Consider the following 21303-nt stretch of genomic DNA (forward strand, 5'->3'; position numbering starts at 1 on the left):
AAAGCATACACTGTATTACAAATTCACTGCAAAACATTAAATGTAATATATACTTAACTGTAGTGATAAAGTTTTTTACGGAATATTGACCAATTGAATTCTAACTGGGTACATCAATAAGTTATGTTATTATCAATTTTATTTTTTCAAATTATATAATTCCAAATTATATAATTAATATTTAGAACACATGGTTTTATATAACTAAAGCTATAAGAACATAATTTCATACATATCAATTAGAGCTTACATAAATTATATAACCAATATTTTAGGATACCGGATTTTGTATAACTTAGTAGTGTTATAAACCGTAATTTGCATACATATAAACTAAAACTTACATAAGTTGTACGATAGTAATGATAAATTAAAAATAATAATTCGATAGCTGTATATAAAAATTAGTTCAAGAACAAAGGAAGCAAAAAAAAACAAAGAAAGTAAGCATTGAAAAGAAGAGATCAAAGAAGCAAACAAAGCAAAAAGGAGAAATAAAAAAGGATTTTTACCCCAAAAAAAAAAAGAAGTAGAGCAAGCAATGATCTAAACATAAAATCAAGGAAGCAACAAATCACTAAGCAGAGAAACACGTAATGAACAAAGCATATGAATCAAAGAGGGAAGTAAACAAGTTGACCACGTAGGGAAGTAAGAAAAGAAGCACCGTTGAAACAAATGAACAAAACAAGAAATCAAGGAATCAAATATGCATGAATGATTTTACTCCAAAAAAATAAAAAGATTTATATGCATGAATGTATGCAATTTGTTCCCATATCACAGTAATCAAACTTTATGTGCATCAAGGAATCAAATATATATGATGTATGGATGTAGTAATGATGCAGATATGCATGAATATATGCATTATGTTTCGAAATTGCAACAATCACACTTTCTGTGGACCAAAAAGCAAAGATATATGAATGCTATGTAATGTATGTATGTATGTGCTATGTATGTATGCATGTACTGATGCATGTATGCATGTATGCATGTATGCATGAATGTATGCAAGGTGTTCTGAAATCACAACGATCACACTTTCTGTGGATAGCGTAGCCGTTGTGATTTCGATTGTACAAGTTCTTCTTGCAAATCATAGGGGAAAATGTAAGACGTGATAAAAAGAACGAGACTGAATACCTAAATGGTGAAGCTTTGTTAGTTAAATGATGCAAGTACTTCTTGCACTCCCAACTCTCTGGCACATTTTTATAGGCCACAAAACGAATGATAAGAAGACATATACATTGTCATATCAAGATTTAAAACAAGGTTAAACTGTAACACTTTTCATCATTTTTGGTGGACATTTCTTGGAAGAACCAACACATCACCTGGGCCGAGTGGAGTATCTGACCATTCTGTTGTTGTGTTTGGTGAAGAAAGTAAGTATCATGTTTTAGTATATCCGCGATGACTGATATGCGTATTATGGAGTTTCAGACAAAGATCTCACAACTGAATAGCCTGTTATAAAGAAAGTTAAGTCAGGAATGGTGCAAACAACTAAAAGATGTTGATAACCAGAACTCAAATTAGGGTTAATTTGCTCTTACTACCTGTTGCGGGATGGATGTACCATGCTAGCTGCAGCACCAAAGGCGAGGTTCTTTTGGCAAGTAACCACCGACTGGGATATAAGACCATTCATGTAATTATCAAAGCCAACCAACAGAAGTTTTTCATTGTTGTTCAACAAAGTCGAGCTTTACTTTTTGGCCTTGTATAGATTTACCTCTTAACATGAGAACCTCAAAGAATACTCTCGTCTTTGTCATAGGCATGGCGTACAGAAACGTTGGATACTCAGCTTCAAAAGCTCCTAACTTTCTGGTTCGCATACTCTCCGTAATTCATGAAAACCATCTGCTCTGGATCATACGGACTGTCTTCCACTTGAAGTTTTCAAACAGAACAGTCTCAAAAGATTCATACTATACCTCCACCTCTACGCCATATGCATCTTGAACAGGGACACTCACTACAAGAAAACACGGATTTACCGACTGTTTTTCCCGACCACAATTGCAGTCGCTAAATTTACGGACTGATTAGCGACTGACTTGCGACCAAAAAATAATCAGTAGCTAAAGAGTCGTTAAGTAAGGACTACGGAGTAACGTCGCACTTTAGTTGTAAATTAGCGACTAAAGTGTAACTAATATGTAGTCGGTAAATTACAGTCGGCAATTGGTCGCTAATTTAGCGACTGATTACCGACTGAATATGTGGGTGGAAAAACAATCGCTTTTCAGTCTTTAAAAATCGGTATAAAACATGTGAATGTCGTTTTGGAGGTATGTATACCAAATATATACGATTGAATATATCAGTCGCAAAATCAGTCGGAAATTAGTCTAAAATTAGTCAGAAATCAGTCGGAAAATGTTACCCGAAACATAGATCTCATACCCTAAACCCTAAAAATGGTTTTAAACTCCAAATTTTAAATATAAACCTTAAAACTATAAACTTTTCACACTTTAAATCTTAATCTAAACCCTAAACAACATTTCTCAAAATCCTATATTATAAATACAAACTCCAATTATAATATTTTAAAACCTAAACTCCAAAACTTAGATATAAAGTTTAACATCAAATCTTAGATCTATAACCCAAATACTATACACCAAACTCTAATCTCTAAACCTAAACCATATTCTCCAAATCACAAATAGCAAATCTTGAATTTCAAATTTAAATACAAATCTTATATTATAAAACACTAAACCATATACTCCAAATACTATAAAGTAATCTTAAACTTAAAAATTGTTCTTTTAATAATTGATCTCAAACCTTAAAATTTAATTCTTCACACAACCAACTCTAATATTTCATACTCTAATATCTAATCCTAAACTTAAACTAAAAATGGATTTTGAAATTAAATTTTAAATTTTAATCTAATTTCCAAATAATATACAATTCGAAACTTTAAACACCAAACTTAAATCCAATACTCCAAATCATAAATTTAAACACAAATGCTTGATAATGTAAATGTATAACTTAATTGTTATAAAACAATTAGTATAATAATACAATTACAAATTTTAAAACAATATTAAATGAAATATATTGAATTTTAAGTTAATTGGTTAATCTTTAATAACCATATGTTGATTTTAATATAATTACAAATGAAGCTTTGTTTCCCTTTGTCTTATTAGTTATTACTCAATATTTAAAAATTAGGATAATATTTTATATTTTGTTCCAGTGTCAGACTTCACTTTGCTCAACCCACGGTGTCTCCTCCCTTGCTCAACCCACGGCGTCTCCTCCCTTTCTCAACCCACGGCGTCTTCTCCGTTGCTCAACCCATGGCGTCTCCTCCCTTCTCAACCCACGGCGTTTAGACAGCGAAGAACCCACCGTCGCTTGACAGAGAAGAACCCACCGGCGCTTGTCAAGAAGAACCCACAGGCGTTTCACAGAGCGTGACTGGAGATGGAGAAGACAGAGCAGTGTGACCGGAGATGGAGAAGACAGAGGAGGAGGAGGAAAATGGCGGTGGCAAATCTCGAGCTTCTCTCCCTCAGTCTCGGAAACAAAGAAGACAGAGGAAAAGGACGACCGCGGTGGCAAATCCCGAGCTTCTCTCCTCTGCTTCTCCGGTTATGCTCTCCGACGTTGCCGCTGCGTTTCGCCTCTGCTCACCTCGCCGGCTATGATGGAGAAGACAACACGCTGGGCTGAGGAGATTAGGTCTAGTTTTTTTTAATTTAGGTTTTGGTTAGGTGTGGTTATGTAAACCGGTTTAGAAAGATCACTAATTGTAAACCAATTTTAATTTCTAAATAAAAATTTATTCGGTAAAATTTTAATTTTGTAAACTGGTTTAAATTAATAAACTAAAAATCCGATTTTAATTTTAACCAAATATATGCATAAATATTTTTTATTTATATTTTGTAAATAAATATATATATATATGTAAATATATTTATAATAGTAGTCGCAAATCAGTCGCTAAAGTGGTCGCTATTCAGTCGCTAAAATTAACGACTGAATAGCGACCACTTTAGCGACTGATATATTGGTCGTAAATCAGTTGGTAATTACCGACTGATTACCGACTGATAAATTTAGCGACGAGCACTATTACGAAGACATGAATCAGTCGTTAATCAGTCGTAAAACTTGATTTACCGACTGATTTCCTACTAATTTTGCAGTAGGAAAACACTTGTTTTCTTGTAGTGACTTTACGTCTTCCAACTTCGTACTGCAAGAGTTTCTCCAGAAGAAACAGTGGCAAGCCTGCATTTGGCAAAAAGGTCAGGACCTTGGCATTGTTCACAAAAACGTTCTTACTAAGGCAATAGTACCATATCACTGATTCCACTCTCGTACCTGCACGGAACAACGGTGTTTTTTTTTTTTCACAGGAAATAAACCTAAGGCCATCAGGAGCTTCTGTTATGCTCCCAAATTTCGAGCTAAGATACGAGACACCTGACTCGACACACGCCACACACCTATGAAACATGAATAAGGTATTATATATCTAATCAGGAGATGAACAATAGCTAGTGAAATAGTTTCTCCAGAGATGAATAGTGTAACCATTTTTCATTACCTCCTCAAGAGCTAAGTTATAAATTCAATCTCTTGACAGAATCTGTAATGATTTTACGACTTTCTTCTGCGCTGATTTCCGGTGGAATTTTGACTCTGATACTTCTAATAACCATCACCTAAAGATGAAAATAAAAACACACACACACACGTTATTAGATTAAAAGAACACCATGCCTTCAAAAATGAACTTCGAAAAAGAGAAAGTTCATAAATCATAACATTTGAAGTTTATTCTCTCACTTTCGCATTTCTGTGAACTAGGAAATTGAAAAGAAATTTGATTGCTCCAACTATAATTCTGAGATGGGACTTGAATTCACTGCAACAGAAACTGAATAAAAAAGAAAGGCAACTATTATTAGGACATGTGAGTAGCAAAGATAAGCGAAATGGTATCTACTTAGTTCTCATAACTGCTCCCACAATTGGAACATAGTCTCAGCTCTAGAGTGATGTCAGATACCTCAAGTGCCTCACAAGTAAGTTTAAATTTGACCCTTTTTGAAGTTTCCAAAGCTAGTCCAAATAATCAAGCGAATGAGAACACTGTGACATATAAGTACTTTTCTGTTTCTGAGACTACTAATGAGAACATAATTTTGGACTCTTTTTGTGTCTCTGCCAATTTAGAGTTCCATGGTCTGACATGGACATGGACTCTGCCATTTTAGAGCTCTATGATCTGATTATGCAATTAGACACTTAGATTCTTACTTAATCCCTAAATGGTTTCAATTTAGAACTTAAATTTCTAAAGTTTTAGTGGAAATAACTTACGCATATTCCTTTTTTGTCGTATTGCCAACTGCTCCTGCAATATTCGGTCTCATGACTCGGCGGTGAGTCAATCAATCCCTGAACCAAACATAAATGAGAATCTGAATTCTATCTTATTAAATGGTGTGGGGTAACAAAGATGTAAATCTAAATATATACCTGAGACTGAGAAGATACCAAGACTCCTTGAGACACCAAAGGAAAGAGGACGGTGTAGTCCCTGTTCACTGAGCCATCACAGGTTCTTCACCTATGACAACCCATCACTCGATGTAGTCCCTGTTCATTGATGGACGACGAGGCAAGCATACCTGATAGCAAAATAACAGTAATGTGTTCAATTCCATTTGTGTGGGCAAAAGGAACTTGTCAGCGGTCAAAGTAAAACAAAGTTATTTGTGACACTAACCAAGTGGTGAAGATTCAATCACTCTGGTATTCAGTGATAGCATGCTGAGTAGAAACGAGTTCTCTATTGTCATTAACTATGATTCGATCAGATTTTCCATCATCCACAACAACCTACTCAGACATTACATATGTGATTTAGCTTAGAATATGACTCAGTACAGCAATGGATTAAATGTGTAAAAACAAATCATCTTCTAGGGCGAACCGAAATGAACAAAACTCAGATGGGTGAAGCTTTCTATAGCTAAAACAGAATGTAAACTTGCCTTTCTGAATGGCGCTGAATATTTTCTTTTCAAGGATTTTATGACACCCTAAGAGGTATAAGAAAAGTCACTTGAAGAGGTTTTACAAGCAAGCAAGCTTCTTGAAGTAAGGAAAAGTTGTGTGAAGTAAGGAGAGATTTTACATATGCGGATGCACCAGATGTTTTCTCGCGGAATATAGAATGAAGAAGTGTTGCAGCCGTTTGTGTTCTTCCCAACCCCAAAAGTCCACTACAGTCTCTTTCAAGTCTGTGCACGTAATATATACAGTGTATAAGCCGAGAGATTTCATTATATTCTTCCAGATTAACTTGGCATAACATTTATTTTATAAATCACACTATTTTCCAGTTAAGTGTACATTTAGATACATTACTATGATTCCCTACTAACCAGCCTAGGAGATTCTGATTTATCAAAAGTCAAGCAAGTGGCAGCATGTCATCAATACTGGCTTTGACCCCAGTTCCTCCCTGTTTAAAAGCAAAAATCCATCTTAACTAAACCCAAAAATGGTTTCAATTTAGCACTTGCATTACTAAAGTTTAAGTGGAAATAACTTAGGCATATTCCATTTTTGTCGTATTGCCAACTGCTCCTGCAAAATTGGATCTCATGACTGTGATGTAAGCCCTGAACCAAACATAAACAAAATTATGGATTCTATCTTATTAAATGGTGTGTGGTAACAAAGATGTAAATCTAAATATATACCTGAGAAAAGATACCTAGACTACTTGAGACACCGAAGAGGACGGATTAAATGGTGTGTCGTATCGCCTTGTCTTTGGCTAGAATGCAGACTCATTGAATGTACTTGTGCTTTTTATAGGTCAGGACACAGAAAACAAAAAAAGACATTGTGTGTGGTGGCCTCTTGAACATAACCGACCTGATGAGTGTCTTTGATTGGTAAAAACTTCTCGTTCAGTTTATCTAATTCCAGACCTTCTACAAGGTGAACAGCTTGATCTGACAGCAACGCAAGCTCGGTCTCAGGTGCTGAATTTTAAGAAAAAGTTGATAATTCTTTTCCTGCAAATCAAATTATCGTATTGAAACACGCACCAACAACACTGTAAGATTTACTAAAATTAGCTATCGTTCACCAACCTAGGTGAAGCCCCGTATGATGCTTTCCCATGAGAAGACTTGATAGTGGAGTCATCACACCCAGTAGTACAGCTGTCACAAGATGTCTCTTTCACAAACATCTGACCTGAGAAGCGATTGATTATAATCAGATTAAAAAAAAAAAAAAAAAAAACAAGGTCGAATCAAATAAGAGGCTGAAATCGAACTCAGGAAACAATCTGAAGAACCATTAACTGCTTAGCTATAAGAATACATAATGCACTTAAAGCAACAGAGATGAAGAGAAACTATACCTTGATCTGCCATGACTACCGCAATTAGAAGTGGCAATAACCACTGATCTTGATGTGAGCTCTTAGAATGTATGTATGTATGTATGTGTGCATATGAATGTATGTATGTGTCAATATATGCATTCCTCTGAGAAGAACACTAAACTAAGTCTCTGCTCTGCTGCACAAGAAAGATACGCAACATCAATTAGTGAAAAAAGGAATCGAAAGGGCTAAAGCAAAAATTGACTTGAACAGACAGTTTTCTAGAAGCTTCGTGATCAATTCCGAAGATCAAAAACAGTGATCCTATGGTGTGAGATTATTATACCTTTTCTCAAAGAAACCATTAAACATCAGCTAATAGGAGTCTTCATCCATGGAAGATGTTAATTTTTTTTCTGGAATTGAGAAAAGACGAAGGAAGGTGAGAGAGAAGCAAGAGTAACTGAGAAGAAGAATCTAATCGATTAAAAACACGTAAAAAAGATTCAACCCCTAAAAATAACAACAATCGCAAGGAAATAGGAATCAAACCAAAACTCTTCGGATTCAAAATCGTACCGTTCAAGCCAAGATCAATCTCTCTCTCTAAACGGCTATATCTTCTTCCTCTTGAGCATCTCTTTACAATGATTCATTTTAATCCGTTATTTTGAATTATATACTATCAAATTTTAATTTGAAAACCAAATGCCCAAAATATATCCTAAGGCTGGCCCGTTTCGTTAATGTAATTTTATGGGTGATTAACCTTTTTGCCTTTTTTTCTTTTAAAAATCCAGTGAAATAAACTTAAAACACTTTTCAATAATGTATCTCTTCATATTTTATTATTTTATGTATAAAAAAATTAAAAATATTTATAGGATCTCATTAAGCCAGATAAAGTAAAAACTAAAAATGAAGTATGAACAAAATACGTCGGACAGTTCGCCCTAGAGACTTTTTTTCTCTGGCACACCGTCCAAGGCACCGTTTCAAGGTCACCCTCCGATCTCCATGGATTCACACTGCAAGGTCTTCTCTGTCATCGTCTCCGTCCAAACCTCCATTTAAGAAGCTATGCTTCTCCTCGTCGGGTTGTTGCTGCAACACTGGTCTCTCTTTCTCGTCTATTAATCTATGTTTTATCTCAGAGATTTTCTAACTTAATGTTAGGTGATGAGTTGATATCCTTAGTTTGGTATCTTGAACTCTCTTGTGGTTTGTCTCTGTGTCTCGCCTTGGCCTTGGTGCGCCCCTTTACTGCAGTATTCAGTCTTTTTATTGTTTTGTGCAGTTCTACTTTTGTGGTACTCAAGTCATTATATGTTCAGTTGTGGCAACTTGATGGAGTGATGCCTCACATATCCATTCATCATGTGAATCGGGTTTTGCTGGACAGTTATTGTTTGGTTTCCTCCTTTATGGAGGTTGTTCCTCTCCCAATTTCATCATCTACCTTGTGTGGTTTTGTTGCAGGGAATCTAATGTTGAAGATTAGAAATACTTCTAACACTAAAGTTCTAATCAAAGGCTTTGTAGCTATGTTGAAGATTGTTGATTGTGCACTTGTTGCTGCTTCAATCCTGGGAGTTATATCACTGATTGTGGTCTCTAATTTCCAAGGCTTCGTTTCACTTTACAGCTCGATGGTCGTTGAGATCAGAGGACTTCTCGACGTCATTAGTTGTTTAATCATTTTGTATCATTTTGTATGCCCCTATCCTTCTATGTTGTATTTGTTTCCTTGTAATAGTTGTTTGTTTAGCCTAAATGGCTCTGTTTTCATGTTCCATAAACACTCTCTCCATGAATGGAGAGTAAAAATCTATAAAAGTTGAGGTTTGTAGTATGAACAAATTGCTTATTTTGTGTTTGTAGTAAACTGGTAATTAGTAAAAAAATAAATCTACTCTTTTATAGAGAAAGATTTGATGACATTGTTGGCAACAGCCAATAGCCAACAATGTACTATGTTGCTCTTGAAATACTAAAGCGCAGATCAAGGATGTGTGGAGCATTGTTGTAGTGATCACATGATTCACATCTATGTGTGGAAGACGACCTTTTTGGGACAAAACAGAAGATAGTGTGTTTAAGGAGGTGTGTAGTTTGAATTCCATTTTTTGGGTGTTTTCTAAACATTTTCTTGTTAAATTATTAATTTTGTTTCTTGTTTAACATAGATAATACAGAAGAAGTCGGATTTTTTGCTTAAACCATGGCAGAGATTATGAGCAAGAACTCTGAAGGATTTTGTTAAGAAGTTACTTGCAAAAGACTCACGAGAACGGCTAACTGCTACACAAGCCCTATGTATGTGTGGTTTATTGCTTATGGAATACTTCAACTTAATTATGTCTTCAACACTAATGCTGTTTTTTTCACTCACTTGTCTTTTGTAGCACATGAGTGGGTTAGAGAAGGCGATAATGCAACCTGACATCCAAGACAAACCAATGTAACTGAATGATAATAACAACTCACATACGACGTTTTGGGGGATTATACGTTCAAGGGATACTGAATGTATTTTGTTTTTATTTTCTACTCAAAGCTACTTTTATCGTAAGTCAACCAATCCATTCCACTATTTAATATACATATTTGTTTCGATTTTGATGAACCCTTGAGAACCTCCTAACGAAGGTGTTTAAATAACCTAATCAAAATCATGTTTAAAAACGATCTTGAGAATCATAGTCTATAAGGTTTAAGTTCTTAACTCAAATTTCCAACACCCACCAAGAAAATACAACCTTGACTGGAGCTTAAACATCATATATAATTTAGCAAAACCAACCTTAGGTTTCTAACTTAATCAACGATAAAACCCCACAACAAGAAATATAAAACGAATCTCAGAGAGTAAAAAAAAGTTACTTGTTGTTAAGTTTGGATCAAGAAAACTGAGAAATGACAATCTCTTGAGACGTAGACAAAATTAAGCTATTAGATTGCAGCCTCTCTGGTCTCCATTGCCATGTCCCACCCATGGTCCCATAGTTTGATGAGAAGATGATAAAAATGTTGAAAGGTTCTTATATTCCCATTCCATCTAATTAGCAATCAGATGTTTCAAAGTTGTGTATGTTCCAAAGCCATTGTCTTTGTATGTCTATAGAGCCACTATCATTAATTTAAATTTGTTTAGAAAACATATATTTTGTTCTTATGAATTAACAACAAAAACATATCAAAACTTTAGATAAACCAAACTAGTTTTCTTTTTTTGAACTTTTAAACCAAACTAGTTGAACAAAATGGAGTTGGTTCAGTGGTAAATATAGTCTCTTTCAAAACAAATCAACAAATCTTATAGGTAATTAACTCTTTTCCTAAGGAAAAATGACTTTATCTAAATAAATTAATTTATATACTGTCAATGTATCATATCTAGAAACACATTTATTATACATCCATATCTCATGTAATGACAAAACTAAATCAATTGCATCAATTTCTTTTAGTCAGTTGCAACAGATTTTCCTTAATAACATTTTACTAAATATAACAATTTTTTGATTGGCCAAGCAAACGATTTAAAAAAAAGGTTTTCACCTTGGAGCCATAATTGGTATATTCGTAACTTCCCTCACCTAAGAATGACCCACTCCAAAAGCAAAAATAATAAATTCGAAAGAAGAAAAAAAAAACAAATTAAAAAAAAAAAACAAATTGAAAGTATAAGTGTGGATCGAACGAGTCATGAAGAAGATATCATATCATCACCGTCTCTGAATAAACAAAGTAAGAATAGAACGAGCAAAGTGTTTGAAGTTCGAAAGTCGACAAAACCTCACTTGATTCAAATTCAGTTTCGGTTTCTAAGGATTTAAAGCCGCAAGACAAAACAAGTTTTCTCTTTTTTTTTTCCCTTTTCCTCGTTAGGGTTCTTTCAATTTTGCCGATAAAATCGTGAAAAAAACCAAAAAAACAGTTCAAAGAAGAAGACGAAGATAGTCTTCGACGTTTAAAGGAGCGACACAGGCGAGGAAAGGAATCGGTGGTGAGTCGATAAGGTTATGATGCTTAAAGTTTAGGTTTTGGGTTTTGTGTACTCTGTTCTGGGTTTTGTAGATGATCCTTAAAAGTTTAGGTTTTTACTGGAGATATTGTTCTGTTCGATTAGTTAATTTTTAGTATTGATTCCCAGGAACAGTGTCTTCAGTCCCAAAAAGATGAACAGGAGTAGCAGCAATTCAGAAGGTGCTAAAGCAGAGCAGATCATATTCGAGTTCTTCGCCAAAAGCCTCCACATAATCCTCGAATCAAGGACTCCTTTCATGTCTTCAAGAAACTTCAGCGGTGACCAGATGATCTGCTCCCCTTCCCCTTCCTCCTCCTCTTCATCTTCCTCTAGCGTCAGGCCTCGCGACAAATGGTTCAACCTAGCCCTCAGAGAATGCCCTGCAGCCTTAGAGAGTTTCGACATCGGCCGCAGAAGCAGCCTCGAGCCTCTGGTCGTCGATGTAGTTCTTGTAGCGAGACAACCATTTGTTGGTGATCAAATGAGTTTGTCAGATCAAGATGAGTTAGCGTGCGAGACAAAGAACGAGCAAGTGATAGAGAGGTGGTTGGTGCAGTACGATAACAGAAAGGTTAGGGAAGCTTCTGCTTCCAGGTCAAGTAGTAGTAACAGTAAGTTGCAAGTGATGTATAAGAAAGCAACTCTGCTTCTGAGATCACTCTTTGTGATGGTTAGGCTCTTACCTGCTTACAAGATCTTCCGAGCGCTCAACTCCTCCGGACAGATCTGCAAGTTTAAGCTCGTCCCTAAGGTCCCCACCATTGTCGAGCCGTTCACTCGCAGAGAAGAAGCGGAGATGCAGAAGTTCGCTTTCGCTCCGGTTGACACCGTCTGCGGTAGGCTTTGCATGTCGGTGTTGTATCGTTCTCTCTCTGACGTGAGCTGTGAACACTCGGCTCCTGTCTCTCCGACGTTTATAACGGATTACGTTGGGAGTCCTTTGGCTGATCCGTTGAAGAGGTTCCCTTCTCTGCCTCTTTCTTACGGTTCGCCTCCGTTGCTGGCGTTTCAGAGGCGGCATAGCTGGAGTTTCGATAGGTTCAAGGCCTCCTCTCCTCCGCCTTCGGTTTCTTGCTCGCCGTCTCCTACACGGTCGGATTCGCAAGCGTTGGTTCGTCGCCTTCCTGATATACCTACTGGTCGTAGGAAGGATGAAGAGAGAGATTTCTCCCCTCCTTGCTCTCCTTCAGGACCTGTCTCGAGAGGCATCACGCGTACTGAGAGTGCTCCTGTGAGAATCCCGGCTCCTAGTTTTGAGTCCAAGCAAAACTTGGTGGCGCCTTCTCCTCGTTTGAAACTGTTGAGACAAGCTTCTTTGAAGCCTGTGAGGAACAGTGGTGGTGCTGTTGAATCTGGAGCAGGATTGGAGAAGGTTAACTAACTCTCTCTCCACGTGTTTATCTTTTTTTTTTTCATTATGTGGTTGAAACTATGTATTGTTTTGTTTTTCTCTTTTAGCTGTTTCTTTATGGGAGAGAAGAATTTAGGAGGAGCTCTCGAGTGAGGCTATCTACCAACAGCTCACCGAGGATATCGTTTTCTCGAAGTTCCAGTAGATCATACCAAGAAGATTTTGATGATAATGACTTCCCTTGCCCGTTTGATGTTGAGTATGACGAGATTACTGATCCTAGCAGCAGGTATGGTCTTCAAAAAGTGACAAATCTCACTTTGACTTTGGAACTGCGTGTATGAAACTGATCTTGCTTTATTATTGCAGATCAGGGTCTTTCGACCAGAGAGGAGATATACATGAACCACCACTAGAGTCGAGCGGCTCCTACCCAAAGAAGTCACAAGATGCTGCAGTTGGTGCTCTTGTGAATATGCTGAAGAAAGCTCCGCCTCTTAGGCAAGACGTCTCTGAAACTTCCATACCTGAGATTTACTGGAACAACAACAAGAAACCTGCAGGGGCTCACGATGTGGCAGCGGCGTCTATGACAGCGTCGGGGATTGCTCTGGCGGCAAAGACAACAGCGGATGCGTTGGAAGAGTTGAGGTCGTACAAGGAAATGAAGAATGTGTTGCTTAGCCAATCCACAATGGGTTCTTCCTCAGTTACTACTTCACCCTTTGCTGTTTCAGGATCTTAACCCTTTCGGGTTTCGGTTTGTTTCTGGTTAGTTTCGGTATTGGTGTTTTGGTTTTGATTACATAATGTGCCTTTAAGCTCTCGCAAGTTTGATATTGGTCGGTGTCCATGTAAATAAACTTTGTACCCCAAAAAAATAACAAAAAACTCTGTAAATAAATGGTAAACCTTTTAAAAAAATATAATATATATATATATATATATAAATAGTGTTTTTTTTATCAAATGCTTTAAATAGTGTAAAAATATTATTTACATGGGAAAAACAAACTCTGGTGCCCTACCTCATTTTATTATGTGCGCTTTTTAAATGGATAGAATATATAGTTTTATGATGAATAAACAAATCTTTTTCTTGGCACTTGTATGTCAAAAAAAGAGAGAGGATATCAGTACAAGCTTTAAACATCAACCTCAGCATATATGTACATAAACTCGCCATTACAGTGAAAAAAAATGCACCTTTCTAGCTTCTTTACCAACAAATAATTCAGGATCACCGGTTTGGTTAGCAGTCATTGATGAATCCTCAACGGTTGAAGAAGACGATGTATTAGGCTTATCGTGTCGGTGTTGAATAGGAAAAGAAAAACAATTGTTTGTCCATCTTTTCTCATATGGTTTGGTCATTGACTTGGTGGTGTTTTGGTCACACAATGAAATATTTTTATTCATGTACAATAATAATTGAGCTTATGAGAGATATTTGGCTATTTTCGTAACAATTGAGATTACAACGTCAGCAATTAAATGCCACATGTATTGTTGACACGTCATATTGTATGGGCAGGAGAATGGTTTCTCTGTTTTTAGAACAACTTGAAATTTTTCATTTATTTGTAATTTATTTATAAATAAAGGAATTAAAAATAGAGGGGGTGATAAACTTGAAACAAACACTTGTTGGTTCTATTTCCCCCAGATTTTTTTCTCAGTTAGGGTTTCGGATCATTGTTCCTCTCCGTCTCCTTCTCACGTTAGCGATTTGATCATAAACACAGCAAACGCTTCATCTCTAGGTAAAATTCAAAACCGGAGCTCAGAATCATATATATATATATATATATATATATCATTTTGCTGGATTTAATTTGGCGATCGTCGTGCGTTTTGAATGCATGGACATGGTTCTCTCAATCTCAATGGTTGTTTTTTATTATATATATTAATGATGGAATGAGTCAATGGTAATTGTATCTGGAATCTGACTGTTGACCGTAATGCAATCTGGGAAAGAAGAAGAAGAAGAGGAATATTGAATTGTGTTTAAAAAAAAAAAAAATTAAAGTTAGACGAGCTTCACTTGATTCTTCTTTTTCTTTTCAATTGATCTGAGCTGGTTTATTAAAGGACTAATGTCGTCTTTGAATATTCGTTCGAATCTTAAGGATTTGTTTATAAGATTCTGTGCGTATTTCGCTGATCGTTTATGTTCTAACCTCTTACAGGTGGATACCTTTTCAAATTGTGAGAATAATATGGAAGGTGCGGAGGATACTGCTCCAATTCATGAGCCTCCTGACCCTGAAGTCCTCGAAGTTGATCCTACTCTTCGTTATATTCGGGTATTTTATTAAAAAAGATTTGATTTTTATTGTGTGTGTGCTGCTTAAAGTCTCTTTTATCTTGTGGAACTTATCAGTATAAAGAGGTTATCGGAAAAGGCGCTTTCAAGACAGTGTATCCTTTCCTCTCTTCCTTTATTATCTGTGACAAAAGATTATTCTTTTGTAATAAGAGATACTTCTTATATCATGTTTTATGTTCTGCTATTGTTTGTAACCTTAACTTGAAGAAAACAGTTACAAGGCTTTCGATGAAGTTGATGGGATTGAAGTCGCGTGGAACCAAGTCCGAATTGATGATGTTTTGCAGTCTCCAAACTCCTTGGAGAGGCTCTACTCTGAAGTGCGTCTTTTGAAATCGTTGAAGCACAGTAACATCATCAGGTTCTATAACTCTTGGATCGATGATAAGAACAAGACTGTTAACATCATAACTGAGCTTTTCACTTCAGGGAGTCTCAGGCAGTACGTATCTCTTTACCACACAACACTTTGACTTCTCTTTTTTTCTATTGTGGAGTTTCAAGTAACTCTTTTTGGATGTAGTTACCGCAAGAAACACAGGAAGGTGAATATGAAGGCCGTCAAGTGTTGGGCGAGACAGATTTTAATGGGTTTGAGATATCTCCACACTCAAGTGCCACCCATTATACACAGAGATCTCAAGTGCGATAACATCTTTATCAATGGCAACCATGGAGAAGTCAAAATAGGAGATCTTGGCCTAGCCACTGTCATGGAGCAAGCTCATGCCAAGAGTGTCATTGGTATAGTTTCTCTTTCCCGTTGCTTACCTATTCGCATTTCTCCTTTAACCAAACTTTGTTGAATTTAATCATAGCTATGTTCTTTCTGTCACTTTTTGGTTACTATACAGGAACCCCTGAGTTTATGGCACCTGAGCTTTACGATGAGATCTACACCGAGCTAGCTGATATCTATTCATTTGGGATGTGTATGTTGGAGATGGTGACATTTGAATACCCATATTGTGAGTGCAGAAACTCTGCTCAGATCTACAAGAAGGTCTCATCGGTGAGTTAGAAACAAAAGTCATATATCCCATATTATACTAGTTTAGTGACTACATTTTAACCCAATCTTGTTCTTGGTGATTTCAAGGGGATAAAACCTGCCTCACTCTCCAGGGTTCAAGACCCAGAAGTAAAGCAGTTCATTGAGAAGTGCTTACTCCCTGCATCCGAGAGGCTATCAGCCAAAGAGCTTCTATTGGACCCTTTTCTTCAGGTGAATGGTTTAACGATGAACAACCCTCTGCCACTACCCGACATTGTAATGCCTAAAGAAGGTGCGTTTGGAGAGCGTTGCCTTATGTCTGAAGGCCCTCCTGCAACACGGCCTAGTAAACCCACGTCTATGGATCTCGATGAAGACAGTAACCTGCCGATTGTTACTTTTAGCGACAACTCGGGATCCAGGTGTATCGAGGTCAGACGCGCAAAGAGAGGGAATTTCTTTGTCCTCAAGGGTGAAGAAAACGATGAGCAGTCTGTCTCGCTGATTCTTCGTATAGTCGATGAGAATGGTGAGCGTTTTGGGTTGTTAAATACGTTTCATTTGTGTACATTCTGAAACTTAATGCTACTGTTTCTTGTTGCAGGACGAGTGAGGAACATTCATTTCCTGTTCTATCAAGAAGGTGACACTGCTTCCAAGGTGTCGAGTGAGATGGTTGAGCAACTCGAGTTAACTGACCAGAACGTCACGTTTATAGCGGAACTGATCGACATACTGCTTGTCAACATGATACCCACATGGAAAACTGATGTCACGGTCGATCATCTCATCCATTCGCAGCTTAATCAGAGCTCGAGAAGTCATCAGAACGAAGCTAAGCCACAGAGTCAAGAGGAGAGCACTTTTCACGATGCTTGCGAGTCGGTTAGACACTCTTGGACTTCGGATTGCCCACGTTCAGAAGAGGAGGAAAAGCAGTTTGTCGATGCAATTAAAGGAGAAAACGGGAGTGACAACCAAGAAGCAGAGGAGGCAACCGAACCGGTGAGTTTGGAGGAAGAAGAGAGGTTAAGACAGGAACTGGAGGAGATAGAGGCTAAGTATCAGGAAGAGATGAAAGAGATAGCAAAGAAAAGAGAAGAAGCAATAATGGAGACGAAGAGAAAGTTATCTCAGAAGAAGGTAGAACAAGCTGGTTAAGTAGTTAAAAAAAAAAAAACACAACAAAGACATCATTGGTGGTTTTCTTTTTTATTTTCCGAGTTTAATTTGTTTCTTGAACAAGAACAAGCACTTCGCTCTCCCTGAAAAGTGTAGAAAGTTTCCTACAGTGTGAAGAGTTTTGCATTGTTTTGTTGTTTCTTAAATGTTGGAGGTTGGAAGCTTTTTTGATTTCGTCAAATGATGTTAGAACATGTAAGAGATTGGTTTTGTTGTGGGAAGGTGATGATTTGAACGGAGCATTACAAACTAAACCATTGGCTGTAATAGAAATTGAGTTTTCCATTTGAATGGAGACAATAATAATACCTTAAACCATAAGGAGGAGATTAGAGAAACCAAAATATCATTAACCATAAGGAGTTTTAGAAACCAAAAACAACCTACTAACAATCTTTGAATAAGACATATAAGAGTTTCATAAAGCAGAGAGATAGGATAACAAAAACATAACAGCTCGTTCAAAAATCAGATTCACTGGTCTCCAGGAAGTGACTTGATGATGTCGGAATCACCAGGATCAACAATGCTGAGGCATGAGACACGGAAGTACTTTCCACAAGCGGTACCCAAATCGACATTGTTGCCATTGTAGTGATGAACACCAACTTTAGCAAGCATAGCGTAGTACTCAATCTCTGATCTCCTCAACGGAGGGCAGTTGCTAGAGATAAGAATCAACTTACCTATAAATTAAAATTGAAAAATCCCTCTTTAACCGTTTACCTAACAGAGTTTTTACGAATACTAATCACAATTAAATCGAGTCGGTGAAGAAAGTGTTTACCTTTGGAGCTGCGAAGAGACTTGAGGACAGATTTGTAGCCGAGAGTGTACTTTCCACTCTTCATGACCAGAGCTAATCTGCTGTTGATTCCCTCATGGGACTTCTTCGTCTTCTTTGCCGCAACCATTTTCTCAACGCCGGGAAGAGTCGCAAATCGCCGAGTTAACAAGAAGAGAGGCCTTCGGGGATGACGAAGAAGCTGTTGGGCGGCGCAAAATGAGAAGTTAAATAGAGAGAGACGAAGGAACCCTAATGGTTTTGTTCTTTTCGTCAAGATAACAGGCTTATGGCCCCAACTAAAATCTACCTAAGGCCCAAACACTTTGGATTTAGTAGGCCCAACAAGGCACTTTCAGTTCAGAACAATTATTTTCCTTTAAATCTTTTGTTGTAGCTACAATTAAACCAAATGTCTTCTCATTTTTGAACTATCAACTAAACCTTTTGCAAATAATAAGAACTTCGAAGAGCTTATCATTTCTGAGAGTGCTAAAAATTATAATGGATGAGACTGTGTTTGGTGGGCCTATGAAGGGAAGCTCGGAAACGAGACAGAGAGAACATGGTACATGTACATCCATTACCGCAATGGACAACCTGTAGTCTCGAGACCTTTTGTTATTTGATTAAATACAGTGAAGTTTCTTAGTAAAGTGATATTTTTTTTTTGTTCAAAGTAAAGTGATATAATAATGAATAATTGAGAAGGTACACATTACATACGTGTATTTGTAGTTTAAGAATCGATTGCGGAATCATCGGATACTAATCAAATCATTTCTATATTTAACGGGTAAATACAATTATCCCCATCATATCCCGAGTCATGCGGTGTTTGGCCATTTACTCTGCCAATTAAACGAGCCATCCTTTTACATAATTGTTCGAGATATCATTAAATAATAGGGTTGATAATATATATATATATATGTATGTATGTAATTTGGAAGATATTAAAGTAATTAAAAGGAAAAAATCATTATCTAGATTAGCATAGTTTTTTTTTTTTTATCAAAGATTAATATAGTTTTGAGTGAGCTTTTTCTATGTAGCGAGAAAGAGAAAAGTAAAGCTTTTGAACATTTGTATGCATTAGAACCTTCGGCTAAAAAATTTAAAGCTTAACCTTTTGTAAAACGGCACATCTTTCGGCTTCGTGTCTATTGCGTAGCTTGATCTTTTTTATAACATAGATACTTATCATGTTTTCCATTAAACCATATTAAATAACTTAAAGTGAAAAATGTATTATACATACATGCATTTACATATATAACTTTTTATTATAAAATCATTATGCAAAATCAGAGCCGGTCCTGAGTTTGTAGGGGCCCTATTTGAAATTATAAAAAAAAAATTAATTTAATTTTTAAAAAGAAAATGTAAATTTTTAAAACAAAAATTTGGTCTAAAATTTATTTTCTTTATAGAAAAATTAAAGTTGTAAGTTTTAATTCATATTTTAATTAATTTAATAGCAACAATATTGTATATTTAATATTTATATTACTATATTAATGTGTATATTATATGTATATTAACTTTTTTTTTAAATGTGGGGTCCCATAAAGTAGGGGGCCCTATTCAAATGTTTCGTAAAACTACCCTCAAGCCCGGCTCTGTGCAAAATTTAGTTGGTTATACCACATAATCGTTCTTTAAGGCTCGTGTTTTCTTCACTATGCTGGGATGGGATAAAGATCCCATATTATATGATAAGGGTTTAACTAATATATATGGAATTTGGGCTACTCCACTTACTGGCAATTGGTTTTAAGTTGGAAACTCAGAAAATTTGTCATGGTATCAGAGCCAGGTTCACATCCTAACCCATTTAATCTGGCCCGGACAGTGGTTCAATCATCCTATTAGCTGATGATCCGTAAAAGATTCAGTTACGACGAGATTGCTAGAAAATAAAAGCATTGTTTCAAAAGAGGTATGATCGATTCTACGAAATTAATGTGTTGTACGCACCATTATCTCGAAATAGGGTGTTGGAAGAGAATATCCCACATTGAAAATATGTAAGAAAACCGAGTAATATATGACTTGGACCAATGCACTTATCCCCAATTGATTTTAAGCTGGAAGGACCAACACCCTGCCCCATTAATTGGGCCCGGACAGTGACCCGATCAATCCATTAACGTATGGTCTATAGGAGGTTCAGTTCCTCCGAAATTACTAGAAAAAGAGCATTGTCTCGGAAGAGATAGGGACTTGGACCACTTCATTTACTGTCAATTAGTTTTAAGTTGGAAATCCGAAAACTTGTCGAACTAAAAGTAGTTTTTATTAGTTTGGAAATTCTGATTGACAAGCAAATGAGTCTGTGTCCACTTGCTTTTTAGATGATCATAAATAAAACGTAAACGAGTGTCAAATCAATCCGGGCGTGGCGGGATGGGTTATTGGATACTCTGTACATGACGAACGAAGGCTATTCTTATTTTTACCGATTTTACGCTAAATAATAAACCAACCTTGCGTGAATTTTTCACTATTTCAGTCTCTCTTATTATAATATATATAGTATGTTCTTCACCCAAGAATATTTATTTTTTATATCTCATTGGTTGAACGAGTAAAAGATGGTGATCCACGGTAACGATAATGAAGTTGTTGGTCTTTTTTTTTAAGATGAAACACTACAAGAAAACATATTTTTTACTAGGGCAGTATTCGTTGTAAATTCGTCGTAAACGGTGTGTTACGACGAATTAACGTCGAAAGACGTTTCGTTGTTAAACGTTCGTCGTAACGGAGGTTTCGTCGTAAACGACTCGTTACGTTTACGACGAAATATATTCCTCGTAAAGCGCAGGGAAAGGATTCGTCGTAAACGACACGTAAGCTTTCGTCGTAAAGCCCACGTAATTATTTCGATGTAAAGCACACGTAAATACATTCGTTGTAAATCACTCGTAAATATTTCGATGTAAAACCCTCGTAAATATTTCGATGTAAAACTCTCGTAAATGTTTCGATGTTAATCACTCGTAAACATTCGATGTAAACTCCATGTAATGTTTACGAGGAGTTTACATCGTTTCTTATTATATTATTATTAATTAGTATATAATAAATTTTAATTTATATTTAATATTCAGAATTTAAAATAATTTAATTTTTAAAACGAAATATGAAATTGGAAAACATATTTTAAAAAGTCATACAATAATATTTAAATTCATAATACAAACAGAAAAATAAAAAAAA

The 21303-nt window shown here is 36.3% G+C and overlaps 3 protein-coding genes and 2 long non-coding RNA genes across 9 annotated transcripts; 2 read left to right on the forward strand and 3 right to left on the reverse strand.

The window, feature by feature from the left end:
- Positions 1-1122: 1122 nt before the first annotated feature.
- LOC106327021 lies at positions 1123-5894 on the reverse strand. Its single transcript, XR_001267385.1, has 10 exons — positions 5786-5894; positions 5536-5687; positions 5377-5454; positions 4840-4930; positions 4598-4715; positions 4372-4496; positions 4168-4278; positions 1745-1990; positions 1569-1639; positions 1123-1476 (listed from the first exon to the last, which is right to left on the reverse strand). It is a non-coding gene; the product is annotated as an uncharacterized LOC106327021 (long non-coding RNA).
- A 158-nt stretch (positions 5895-6052) lies between these two features.
- On the reverse strand, positions 6053-8067 carry LOC106327028. 3 transcript variants are annotated; one of them, XR_001267387.1, is made up of 9 exons: positions 7985-8067; positions 7752-7821; positions 7442-7598; positions 7167-7272; positions 6768-7088; positions 6614-6686; positions 6447-6526; positions 6197-6302; positions 6053-6101 (listed from the first exon to the last, which is right to left on the reverse strand). It is a non-coding gene; the product is annotated as an uncharacterized LOC106327028 (long non-coding RNA). The 3 variants fall into 3 exon arrangements; XR_001267388.1 differs by having other exon boundaries at positions 6782-7088; positions 7442-7601; XR_001267386.1 differs by having other exon boundaries at positions 7442-7601.
- A 3022-nt stretch (positions 8068-11089) lies between these two features.
- LOC106306872 lies at positions 11090-13704 on the forward strand. Of its 3 annotated transcripts, none has more exons than XM_013759329.1 (4): positions 11090-11427; positions 11568-12807; positions 12894-13075; positions 13156-13704. In XM_013759329.1, the coding sequence occupies exons 2-4, from the start codon at positions 11587-11589 to the stop codon at positions 13529-13531; spliced, it is 1779 nt and encodes a 592-aa protein (XP_013614783.1). In that variant the 5' UTR covers positions 11090-11427; positions 11568-11586; the 3' UTR covers positions 13532-13704. The 3 variants fall into 3 exon arrangements, with proteins under 3 accessions (XP_013614783.1, XP_013608421.1, XP_013602074.1); XM_013752967.1 differs by having other exon boundaries at positions 11091-11414; XM_013746620.1 differs by having other exon boundaries at positions 11094-11414; positions 11562-12807.
- Positions 13705-14369: 665 nt separating this feature from the next.
- LOC106315394 (probable serine/threonine-protein kinase WNK6) lies at positions 14370-17504 on the forward strand. Its single transcript, XM_013753123.1, has 8 exons — positions 14370-14549; positions 14979-15095; positions 15173-15210; positions 15333-15560; positions 15642-15862; positions 15973-16130; positions 16218-16641; positions 16717-17504. The coding sequence occupies exons 2-8, from the start codon at positions 15009-15011 to the stop codon at positions 17271-17273; spliced, it is 1713 nt and encodes a 570-aa protein (XP_013608577.1). The 5' UTR covers positions 14370-14549; positions 14979-15008; the 3' UTR covers positions 17274-17504.
- A 119-nt stretch (positions 17505-17623) lies between these two features.
- On the reverse strand, positions 17624-18329 carry LOC106315401 (putative 60S ribosomal protein L30-1). Its single transcript, XM_013753129.1, has 2 exons — positions 18082-18329; positions 17624-17980 (listed from the first exon to the last, which is right to left on the reverse strand). Exons 1-2 carry the CDS (start codon positions 18206-18208, stop codon positions 17769-17771), a joined length of 339 nt encoding a protein of 112 aa, XP_013608583.1. The 5' UTR covers positions 18209-18329; the 3' UTR covers positions 17624-17768.
- Positions 18330-21303: the final 2974 nt, after the last annotated feature.

Source organism: Brassica oleracea, chromosome C1 (genome assembly GCF_000695525.1).
Source record: "Brassica oleracea var. oleracea cultivar TO1000 chromosome C1, BOL, whole genome shotgun sequence".
Taxonomy (NCBI): Eukaryota; Viridiplantae; Streptophyta; class Magnoliopsida; order Brassicales; family Brassicaceae; genus Brassica; species Brassica oleracea.

Excerpts from the sequence above, each read along its gene's own strand:
- LOC106306872 (XM_013759329.1), top strand. The coding sequence starts at position 11,587 with ATGAACAGGAGTAGCAGCAATTCAGAAGGTGCTAAAGCAGAGCAGATC. Across the intron at positions 12,808-12,893 it reads CTGGAGCAGGATTGGAGAAG|CTGTTTCTTTATGGGAGAGA; the intron begins GTTAACTAACTC and ends TTTCTCTTTTAG. Across the intron at positions 13,076-13,155 it reads ATTACTGATCCTAGCAGCAG|ATCAGGGTCTTTCGACCAGA; the intron begins GTATGGTCTTCA and ends TTATTATTGCAG.
- LOC106315394 (XM_013753123.1), top strand. The coding sequence starts at position 15,009 with ATGGAAGGTGCGGAGGATACTGCTCCAATTCATGAGCCTCCTGACCCT. Across the intron at positions 16,131-16,217 it reads TCTACAAGAAGGTCTCATCG|GGGATAAAACCTGCCTCACT; the intron begins GTGAGTTAGAAA and ends GGTGATTTCAAG. Across the intron at positions 16,642-16,716 it reads TCGTATAGTCGATGAGAATG|GACGAGTGAGGAACATTCAT; the intron begins GTGAGCGTTTTG and ends TTCTTGTTGCAG.
- LOC106315401 (XM_013753129.1), bottom strand. The coding sequence starts at position 18,208 with ATGGTTGCGGCAAAGAAGACGAAGAAGTCCCATGAGGGAATCAACAGC. Across the intron at positions 17,981-18,081 it reads GTCTCTTCGCAGCTCCAAAG|GTAAGTTGATTCTTATCTCT; the intron begins GTAAACACTTTC and ends TTTAATTTATAG.